This window comes from Bubalus bubalis, chromosome 4, assembly GCF_019923935.1.
Source record: "Bubalus bubalis isolate 160015118507 breed Murrah chromosome 4, NDDB_SH_1, whole genome shotgun sequence".
Lineage (NCBI taxonomy): Eukaryota > Metazoa > Chordata > Mammalia > Artiodactyla > Bovidae > Bubalus > Bubalus bubalis.
Genome location: NC_059160.1, coordinates 10,599,281 through 10,610,341, shown reverse-complemented (window position 1 = coordinate 10,610,341; position 11,061 = coordinate 10,599,281). Strand labels below are relative to the sequence as shown.

Sequence of the window (11,061 nt, the reverse complement as noted above, 5' to 3'; positions counted from 1 at the left end):
GTGAAGCGCAGTAATAAATGTAACTTGTGTCTGCGTACAACCACTTAATAATTACTATTACAGCCATAACGTAAGGAATACGTGCTCTGTCCCAGGGCTTTATTGCAAACTGCATCACACACCGTACGGCTCTGTTTTTCACGAGATCTCTATTTGGCACGAGGTTCGGAGTCCCACTGTGGACTGACCGTGAGCTCGACGGGGAACCGGCGGAGGCGGCACACGGACTGCCTTTACTGCCCGCTGCCGGGGCTGCATCCCGGAGACATGGGGCGCAGGTGCCGGAGGCCCACGCCTCCACCCATACCCCCTTCCGCGCCTTCCGTCGGCGGGCTTCCTCTCGCCGCGACAACTTCCGGGGCGCGGGCTGCCGGGGCTTGTAGTCCGAAGTTCCTCGGCTGCCTTGGAGGACTAACGCTCCAAGAACGGAACTACACCTCCCAGAATGCCCCGCGCCGCCGGGGGCAGAGCGTCGGCCGGGCCTGCGCGCGCAGGCAAGATGTCGGCCCCCGTGTTCCCGAGCCCGCGGCTGCGGCCCTACAACTGAGAAGACCACGGGCGGCCATACACCAGCCGGGGTCCCAGTCCTTGTCGTGGGACCGGGTGCCCAGGGACTCAGTGCTGCACAAATCCGAGGGCGCCAGGCTGTCCCGCGCCAGAACAGCCTGTGAGGACCACCCCTTCCTCCTCCCCAGACTGCACCGCACACCCCGCGCCCCTAGAGGGCTGCGTCCTGGCGCGCACTTATGAAGAGTGACCCCGCAACCTCCGCAGCCCCGCTGAGGGCGCTCGGGGGAGCCCTGCGGAGCAGCGAGCCCGTGCGTGCCGTTCCGGCCCCGTCGGCGGCCGCGCTTCTGCTGGAGGAGGCGGCCGACCTGCTAGTGGTGAACCTGGACTTCGGCGCGGCGCTGCGCACCTGCGAACGCGCCTGGCAGGGCCTGGCGGAGGAGCCGGCGGGCGCGTACGTCCGGGGCTCGGTTCGCCTCCGGGGACGGTGGGAGGCCTCCAGACGCCAGCACTCCTGCAGTCTGGTTGCTTGTGCGACCCTTATTCTTTGTTTTCCTCGCGGTGCTTCTCCGCGAAGCAGGGACTCACCTTGTGTCGGTTTCCGCGGAGGAAACGGTCGAGACGTGAACGGGTTTTAGTGGGACCCCACAATCAATTCTTTCTCCCTATATCAGGGTAGAATGGTCTAATGGGAAAATAGAATTGATTTGTTAAATTACTGCAGTAAGCTGGTACCGGAAGTCCTCTCCTTCCACCCCTCCCCGAAGAAGCCCCCCTCACTCCTCGGGTTGGGGTTCAGAGCAGGAGTCGTGTTCTGGTCCTCTTGTTAAGATTGGATCAAAGAATTGAAATCTTGGTCCTGCATTGCTCTTTGGATTAGGTCACACTAGGGAGGGTGTGGGTAGACTGGTCAAAGCTGGCCCCAGAGAAGGATGAACTGGGGAGCCTTCCTTGAGTGTTTGGGGGTCGGTGAAGACTGGGTGCTGTAAAGGCTGAGGGTGTGATTCTGATGCTGCGCTTGGGCGGAGACTGCTTCTGCCCTTTCTTCACTAAGCAAACTCTTAGGGCTGGTCCTCTTTGCACCCACATCTGTGCTGCAGCTGTTCTTTCCCCCTTGGGAGTAAATGAACGTTTCCTGTTGGTTAACCCTGACTTTACCTGGATACAGAGACGTGTGCTGGTCAGCAGCTGATTGGCCTTTAGATTTATAGAAACGTTTAGCTCCTGGGCAAAGGGCAGTTTTCTCTTGCTGGTGCTCATGAGACGGGTCATAATTGTGAGGCCCTCTTGAATACTGGGGATGGAGGGAGGTGAGAGGTAATGGCTACTGACTTGGGAGCTGGTAAAGAACAGTCCCAGGCTGAAGGTGGGCATGGCAGTGCAGGGGAACCACTTCTGAACTCCCAAATTGGCTTTTTTGCTGACAGCTCCTTGGAGGTGAAATGCTCTCTGTGTGTTGTGGGCATCCAGGCCCTGGCAGAAATGGATCGGTGGCGGGAAGTCCTGTCCTGGGTTCTTCAATATTACCAGGCTCCTGAGAAGCTGCCCCCCAAAGTCCTGGAACTGTGGTAGGTCCTTAGGTCCTTACTGCTTCCCCACTGAGTCAGCTCAGGAGCAAGAGGGTTTTCCCCTGGGTCGGGAAGATGCTCTGGAGAAGGGATAGGCTACCCACTCCAGTATTCTTGGGCTTCCCTGGTGGCTCAGACAGTAAAGAATCTGCCTGCAATGTGCGAGACCTGGGTTTGATCCCTGGGTTGGGAAGATCCCCTGGAGGAGGGCATGGCAACCCACTCCACTTCTTGCCTGGAGAACCCCCATGGACAGAGGAGCCTGGTGGGCTACAGTCCCTGGGGTCACACAGAATCCGACATGGCTGAGCGACTAAGCACATCACACCCCTTCAGTTCTCATATCTCCTCTTTTTCTTCCCATACCATTTCCCTTTAAATCTAATTCTTTCCCTGTTCCCCACCCCCTGTCCCCCCGGCGCCCTCCAGACTCAAAACATATGCATGAAAAGATGAGGAAGAAGGAATTTAGGAGTGGGATAGGGAAAAGAGGAAGGGATGGGAGACATGAAGTGGGGTGACAGAAGGGGGAGGTGCCAGAGCTGAGAGTTGCTTGCTGCTTCTAAGAACTTCTGATTCTTGCCGTGTCAGTGTCCCTTAGGGAAGGACTTGAGGGCACAAAGGAGAGGCTGGGTAGGAGGAGTTTAGTGGTTAAGAGAAATTAACAAACCGTGAAGCATTGACCACTGTTTTTCTGGGATTGGATTATTTGGGGCTGCAGTGTTCTTTTATACAGTAAAATGCAAGAGCCTGGAGCCGTGCTGGATGGAGTCCGTGCTTGGCTTCAAGACCCTGACAACCAGGGCCTTCCAGAGTATAGATCCTTAGCAGAACTTCACCTGCAGCGGGTGCTACTTCCTCTGGGCCTCCTGTCAGAGGCTGAAGAGCTGGTGGTGGGCTCTGCAGCCTTCAGCGAGAAACAGCGGCTGGATGCGCTTCAGGCCATTAGTGCAGCGAGGCAGCAGCAGACACATGGGCACTCTGGCTCCGAGGAGACGCAGACACTAAACCAGGAAGGTGGGACATCATCCTTCTGCAGCCCTCTGTGCAGAAGCTGAGGGCTTCCTCCTGGACGTGGGGTCCATCATGACCTTCCTGGGCCTTGGGAACAATGCTTTGTATGTTTCCAAGATTGCAGGATAAGAAATCTGTTAAGGTGCTTCGAAAGCCCAGCCCCTCTGCAGTTGGCTTTGGGAGGCAGGTGGTGCAGGTCTCAGAGCCTTACTTTTGTCTCTTGAAAATCATCTCCTCCGTGGGCCCCTATCAGTAGATCTGTCTCCACTGTGCTGGCCTGGCCAGGATGTTACTTCACCATCTCCTGAAGCAGTGCCTTTCAGCTGTGGAGGGTTGTGCAGGGAAGTTCTTCCTGATGCTGAGTTGAAGTTTTCCTCCTGGTGGTTTTTAACCCCCTGATCTTTGTTTTCTCTGTTCGTGACACATAGAATAGGCATACATGGAGGACCTTCAGCCCTCAGGAGACTAATCCTGTCTCTGAGGTGTTTTCTTTGTGTGCTTAAGAGCAGGGACCTGCTGAGGCAGGGTCACTTCTTTGCAGCAGGTTGTTGGCTTCAGGGACTCCATGTAACTCCACAAACCCTCTGCCTGTCCAGTGCCTGGGGAGGAGGCGCTTGGATGGCGAGTCCAGGGTGTCTTCAGGGCTTGAAGGTGGTGTTCATGTTTGTGCTCAGTCCAAGATGGGATTCTTCACTGTGCCTATGAGGTGCCCTTTGTTTTCTGCCTTTACTGATCATCAAGAATTATTGCTGTGTAACTGTGCATATGTCTTAGGCCAGAATATGAAGAATACTGTGAAGCTGTTAAAGAAACACCAGATGTACCAGGTTCCCCAGCTAAGTTGACATTTCTGTTGAAGTCCTGTCCCACAGAGCTGGTGTGGTGATGTCAGAGTCCTCTTCTACAGAGGTGGTGTCTGGTGATGTCAGAGCCCTCTCCTGTGGAGCTGGTATGTGGTGACGTCAGAGTCCTCTTCTACGGAGATGGTGTCTGGTGACATCACAGCCCTCCCCTCTGGAGCTGGTGTCTGGTGATGTCAGAATCCTTTCCTACAGAGGTTGTGTCTGGTGATGTCACAGTCCTCTCGGATGGAGCTGGTGTCTGGTGACATGGGAGCCCTCTCCTGTGGAGCTGGCGTCTGGTGACGTCGGAGCCCTCTCCTGTGGAGCTGGCGTCTGGTGATGTCAGAGCCCGCTCCTCTGGAGCTGGCATCTGGTGGCATCAGAGTCGTCTCCTCTGGAGCTGATGTCTGGTGATGCCAGAGTCCTCTTCTGTGGAGGTGGCGTCTGGTGTCGTCACAGTCCTCTTGGATGGAGCTGGTGTTCTGATATAATCAGTGCTGAAGGCATCTCTGGATGCCTGGAAGCTCCCTTAGAACCATTTTGTGGACTGCATGAGGAAACCAGTCTTGGCTCGACTTAGACTCAAAGCTTGGAGTCGGGAAGCTGCTTCTTTACTGAAGTTCTACTCTGTCACCCCGCCAGGCTCCTCCTCCCACAAGTTCCTGTCTCTACTGACGTTGCTGCGCCAGCTCTGGGACTCTGCAGTCAGCCACTTCTTTTCTCTGCCCTTCAGTAAGAGCCTGCTGGCCGCCTTGCTCCTCTGCCTCCTGGTGTTGAGGTTTGATCCAGGTGAGTGAGGACACCTGCCTCCCCACCCACCCTCCCAGGACAGGGCGGTTGACCAGGGCTGGGCCTGGGAGCCCTCCTGGGGGTTTTCCGTGGTCTCATCTGCAAGGAGGAGCTGGTGGACCTGAACCGGAGCCAGCCCACCTTGAAGGAGAGACCAGTCCTGGAGAGAGTCCATTCTGCCTTGTCAACTCTGGACGTCCAGGGTTGAACTCTGAGTAGAGCCTCAGGGTTTATTTGTTTTCTTTTTGGCTGTGCTGGGTCTTTGTTGCTGCACGCAGGCTTTCTCTAGTTGTGGCAAGCAGGGGCTGTTCAGTAGTTGTGGTGCTTAGGCTTAGTGGTTGCCACACCCGGGCTGTAGAGCATTCCGGCTCCAGTAGGTGCAGTGTATGGGCTTAGCTGCCCTGTAGCATGTGGGATCTTGCCAGAGAAGAGATCAAACACGAGCAGGCAGATTCTCAACCACTGGACCACCAAGGAGTCCCCTCAGAATTGAAAAAGAAAAACCTTCATCATAATGTGTAAAAAAGTTACATTAAATTAAAACATATTATGTTGTAGAAATACAATTACAATAGGAAAAATATATTTTAGAGAATATGGAAAACAGAAAAGTATAACGGAGAAAACAAATCACCCTTCAGTCAGCTACTGTAATCGTTAGTCTTTTTCTGGATGTTGATGCAGTTTTGCTTGTCGTTAAGTATTCTTTTTTTTTCTTCTAGTTTTATTGAGATATAATTGACATTCAGCACTGTATAAGTTTAAGGTGTAGAGCATAATGATTTGACTTACATACACCATGAAATGATTCCCACAGTATGTACAGTGAACATTTATCCTCATATAGATAAAAAATTTTTTTCCTTGCAATGAGAAACTCTTAGGACTTTCTTAACTTTTGTATGCAACATACAGCAGTGTTAATTATAGTCATCATGTTGTACATTACATTCCTGATACTTATTTATCTTATAACTAAAAGGACTTTTTGACAGCCTTCTTCCAGTTCCTCATTCCCCTATAAGTATTCTTTAATACATGGCTTTAGGGAATCCCCAGGCGATCTAGTTGTTAGGACCCCATGCTTTCACTGCTGAAGGCCTGGGTTTGATTCCTGGTCAAGGAGATAAGATTCTGTAAGCCATAAATTGTGGCCCTCCCCCCACCAAAAAAAAAAAAATGGCTTTAAAACTTTACACAACTAAATAATATTCCAGTTTTCAGTAACTTCCATAATTGATTTTACAGTGCCCTGTTTTTGAACATTTCAGTGATTCCTTTTTATTTATTTGTGTAGTTTTTATCATAGCATAGTTGCTTTACAGTGTTGTGTTAGCTTCTAATGTACAGCACAATGAATCAGCTGTATGTATGTATATACCCTTCCCTTTTGGACTCCCTTCCCATTCAGGTCACTGCAGAGCACTGAGTAGAGCTCCCTGTGCTATATACTGTGTTCCCATCAGCTTCGATCTTGTACATAGTATTGATATGTATATCAGTCATATGTATATGTATGTCAGTCTCATTCTCCCAGTTTCCTCCCGCCTTCCACCTTGGTATCCATACGTTTGTTTCCTACGTCTGTGTCTCTATTTCTGCTTTGCAGATAAGGTCATCTATACCATTTTTCTAGATTGCACAACATATGTGTTAATATACAATACTTGTTTTTCTCTTTCTGACTTAACTTCACTCTATGACACCCTCTCGGTTCATCCATGTCTCTACACATTTCGTTTGTCCCTTTTTATGACTGAGTAATATTCCACTGTGTGTGTGTACTGCATCTTTGTCCATTCCTCTCTTAAAGGATGTTTAGGTTGCTTCCATGTCCTGGCTGTTGTAAATAGTGCTGCTGTGAACAGTGGGGTACACGTGTATTTTGAATTATATTTATTTCTGGATATATACCCAGTAGTGGGGATTGCTGGGTCACATGGTAGCTGTATTTAGTTTTTAAGGAACCTTGATACTGTTCTCTATAATGGCTTCACCAATTTACATTCCCACCCACAGTGTGGGAGGGTTCCCTTTTCTCCACACCCTCTCCAGCATTTTTTTTTTTTTTTTTATGGTGGGGGACGGGGGCAGGTGACTTCCCTGGTGGCTCAGACGGTAAAAGCGTCTGCCTACAATGCGGGAGACCCTGGTTCAATCCCTGGGTTGGAAAGATCCCCTGGAGAAGGAAATGGCAGCCCGCTCTAGTATTATTGCCTGGAAAATCCCATGCACAGAGGAGCCTGGCAGGCTACAGTCCATGGAGTCACAAAGAGTTGGACACAACTGAGCGATTTCACTTTCGCTTTTGATGGTGGCCATTCTGACCAGTATGAGGTGGTACCTCCGAACATTTTGATGACTTCTTGCTGTTTTCTGCTGTGCTCTTTCCCGAGGGTGAATTCACCTTGTGAGCACTGGGCCAGAGGTTAGGAGCTCACTCGTGAACTTTTCTGTGTGTGACTGTGTGTGAATTATAACCTAACCTCTTCTCATGAATTTAGACTTAGGGTTGTATAACTTTCAAAACTGAAAGGAAAACTGGAAACCCTTAATTTCAATCCCTTCACTTTCATTTTCTTTTTCGGTTGGGAAACCTAAGAACCAGAGAGAAGTGACTGCTCCAGGGTCACACAGACATTCTGTCTGCTGCTCTTCATTTAACCCTAAATCCTTCTGTATCCCCACTTCCCTTTTTCTTGTCTGGGAGCTGTTTCTGCACAGCTCAGCTTGTCCATTTGACCCCATGGCTGGTACTGAGCAGGAGATTCCTCTGAACAGCTCTGTTTGCTTGAGGAGAGTCACTGGTTAGCCCTTTGGAAAGCTTAGGAGTTTGTGTTCAGTCCTGTCCACCCTCTGACCTTTTACTTTATTCCAGAGACTTAAAAGTAAAAATTAGAAAGATTTTTGTGGTTCTTAGGAGTCCTTCAGTCTCAGAACCCTGGTCTTCTGAGTGGGGATGGCAAGGGGCTGTTCCAGGAGCGCCCAGGACAGTCCGTGCAGGTTGGTGAGAGCCCAGGGCTGGGCTGCAGTTAGAACCCAGCCAGGAGGACATGAAGAGGGTGGACTGAAATAGCTTTCTTAAAAGTAACATATTTTTTTTAAGAAGGAAGAAAGTCTATTAAAAAGTCAGTAATTCAAATAAGGAAAAACAAACCAAAGCAGCCAGCTCAGCTCTCATTCAAAAGAGGCTAATTTTACTTTTATTGTTAATATAATTAACTTATGATAAAAAGAGGTAGTATTATGGCTTGGCTTCAAACTTAAAAGGCACAAAGAGGAATGTAGTGAAAAGTCTCTTCCCAAATTCATCTACACAGAGGCAGCCATCATTACCAATTTTTTAGTATTAAAAAGTTAGATTAAAACATAATAAATTTGGATCTTTTTCTCAGCAAACTGAAGTTTTCTCTCATCCACATAAAGAAAATACAACCCAGAGATTATATTCTGGAGAAAGGGAAATTCTCTCCCGTTGGGAGGGGAGGAGGGGCACTGGCATGGTCACTCCCCAGGTAGGAGAGTTTTGGGGGAGGAGTGGCCGAGTGGGGGGCGGGAGGGGTAGGGCGGGCACTGACTGGCCTCTCCCTGCAGCGTCTCCCCGCTCCCTGCCCTTCCTCTACAAGCTGGCTCAGATCTTCCAGCGGATCCGCGAGGCCATGTCTCCTCCTCTCTGCCAGCTTCCCATCCAGCACTGAGTGGTCGTCCCTGCTCGCCTCAACCCCCTGTGCCCCAAGCCTGCCGGAGAAGCAGAGTCACTCGTCCTTGGCAACCTGCTTCCTGCAGCCAATGGGCCCTGCCAGCACAGCCAGCCTAATTCCAGGGGAAGCTGACCTGGCTGGGGCACCGTGTCAGGCTGCCTCAAGCACCCTCCCCTTGCGCCCTGCACTGGCGGGCCTGGCAGGTGTTGTGAAGACAAGACCAAGATGCACAGCCCTGCAGAGGCCCCTGCAGAGGAGGGGTTGTGGGAAGGGAGTGCTTCCTCCTTGACATTCCTTGACACGATCCGTCTTCCTGCAGAAGCAGGGGTTGGTCTTTCAGGCCAGAGGTTCATGCAGCTGGAAATTTAGAGCAAGGTCCTGGCTGGGGGACCTTGGCCTTGCACTTGCATGGAACACTTACCTCTGAAGGTGGTCCCCAGGACAGGCTCCATAGTCTGGTCTGGCTTATCACTCCCCATTCCTCCCCAAGCCCGGAGATGTGCCGTGGGCTGCCCTCTGCTCACACTGAGCGTGGCTTCCTGAGCCTCAAGTCCTCTTCTAACTGGGTAAGGGGATCTGGGCAGCTGCCTCCTGGACTAAGCTCTGTTCCAGCTGTCAGTGGCCAAGCGGGGCTGTGTGAGGAGGTGTCTCTGCCTTCTCCCTCCTGTTGCCCCTTCCTTCCTGCTGCCCCCCACGCCCCTCAAGGTAATGGTTTGTGCTCTGCCTTGCTGGTTCTTTCACCAGCTGCTGCTGCATCCTTGGCACACCCTGTTGCTGGCTCCCCCCTTTCTGTGTCCTGTTCCAGTTATGTTCTGCTGTTCGTATAATGCACAAGTGTTTCTGCTCCTACATCCTTGGAAAGTAGGCCAGCCTCAAAAGCTGATGCACTGAAAATGGAGCGGATAATCAGGGGAGCTGGAAGGATGTGTGGAGGGGGTTGGGCAGAGGGGAGGCTTGGGAGGCAGTGAACGATGTTACTCCTTGTCTGGGGGTGGGAGGCAGTAGGGCCCTGCAGTTGTGCAGCTGAAATGTTTCAGTGCTTTCTCTCAGTGGCCGCAAGAATCCTCCCTGTCTCTGCGGGGACGTGGAGGCCATTGCTGTGGGGCTGGGGGTGGAGGCGCCTAGCAGGCCAGGAAGACCAGGGGCTTATCAGCTTTGCATTAAGACCCTCAGGAGCTCCAGGTCAGCGGCATCGCTTTCATAAAATGATGGAGTGAGTAAACTTCAGGCCCTGGGAGGTTAAGTCCTAGGGTGTCGTAAAACATGCTGAGAGAAGGGGAGCCGATCAGGCTTGGGGATTTCTCCTTTACAGTGATTTTTAAAACCTGGTCCTGTTCGTGCCACGGATAGAACTCTTGAGTGGCTTCCCCTGTGCCTGAGGGTAAAACCCCAGTTCTTATGGAGTGTAGGGACCTTGGGCACTGGTTTTGGCCGACACCCGCACCTCACGTGGGGCCTGATCCAGCCGCTGGCAGTCACGGTTTTCTGAGCACTGCACCCCTCACACCTCTTACCTTCTGCGCCTGCTGATCCTCTGGAGGCCCAGCTCCCCTCTCGTACGGTGGGCTGCCCCTGGGAATCTTCTCCTGGCCCGTTTCGTATGCTTTCTGCAGTGGTGGCCCCATGCCTTGTGACTGTGGGATCCTGGGGCCTCTGTGAAGCTGGGGTGTGTGACTGCAATGTTGAAGTGGTGGGAGGCTGCCCTCCCACCTGTTGGTGTGTGGCTGTTGGGAAGTGATTTAACCTCATCTCTAAGGTGATTGTCCTCTCACAGAAATTTTTGGGTGAGATGGGTGAGTAAATGAGCCTCCAGGGCAGTGTTAGCAGGTTCCTGCTCTGGGTAGGAGTCCCATAAGGGGTGGCTGTGTCCTCACTGCCCGGCTGAGGGCCGGGGGTTAGAAGGTGTTCAGAGGCATGTCAGAGAATGAGTGGATGTAACTGACAGCAGCCTCTGCTCCAGTGTGGGGGAGAGGGGTTGTGTTGTGGAAACCCTGACTTCTGTCACCCCGAAGCCCGTGTGACCCTACTCCAGGCCTCGGGCATCTTGGCTTCCTGTTCGCCAGGTGCTCTGCAGTCTTGTCTGGCATCCAGCCCCAGCTCCCCTCCTCGTCTGGCAAGGAGCTGGACCCGCTGCTCAAGTGGCTGGGCCTTGTCTGGGGATGCAGCTGCTGCTCCGGCTGGCCTCAGCGCGGAGCCTGATGACATCTGAAGCGAAGGGCGGGCCGCCTGGTCACTCCAGCACTGGTGCTGACCAGGGAGGTCCCCACTGCTTCCGCTGCCTTTCAGCCCTTGAGGTGTGGCTGGGCCAAATCAAGATGTGTAAATATAAAATACACACTGATTGCAAACACAGAGCTAAAAAGTGGAGACTCGGTAATTTTTATATTGATCGCGTATTGTAAATCAAGATGATGTGTAAATATACACACTGATTGCAAACACAGCTAAAAAGAGTAGAGACTTGGTAATTTTTATATTGATGGCATATTTGAAATGATAATCTGCATATATTGGACTAAATAAAATCTGTTATTACCTGTTTTTTCCACTTTTTTGTGGGGCTCCCAGAATGTTTCAGCATGCATGGAGAGCTCGCTTCGTGTTTCTGTGGGCCTGTGGTCAAAGCACCCAGTACACAAC

The 11,061-nt window shown here is 51.7% G+C and overlaps 1 protein-coding gene across 2 annotated transcripts; it reads left to right on the top strand.

Annotated features, from left to right (window-relative positions):
* The first annotated feature begins 482 nt into the window (after positions 1 to 482).
* PEX26 (peroxisomal biogenesis factor 26) lies at positions 483 to 10,969 on the top strand. Of its 2 annotated transcripts, XM_044940887.2 has the most exons (6): positions 483 to 961; positions 1,935 to 2,075; positions 2,797 to 3,092; positions 3,949 to 4,038; positions 4,574 to 4,720; positions 8,315 to 10,969. In XM_044940887.2, exons 1-6 carry the CDS (start codon positions 747 to 749, stop codon positions 8,416 to 8,418), a joined length of 993 nt encoding a protein of 330 aa, XP_044796822.2. In that variant the 5' UTR covers positions 483 to 746; the 3' UTR covers positions 8,419 to 10,969. The 2 variants fall into 2 exon arrangements, with proteins under 2 accessions (XP_044796822.2, XP_006071458.3); XM_006071396.4 differs by lacking the exon at positions 3,949 to 4,038 and having other exon boundaries at positions 490 to 961.
* Positions 10,970 to 11,061: the final 92 nt, after the last annotated feature.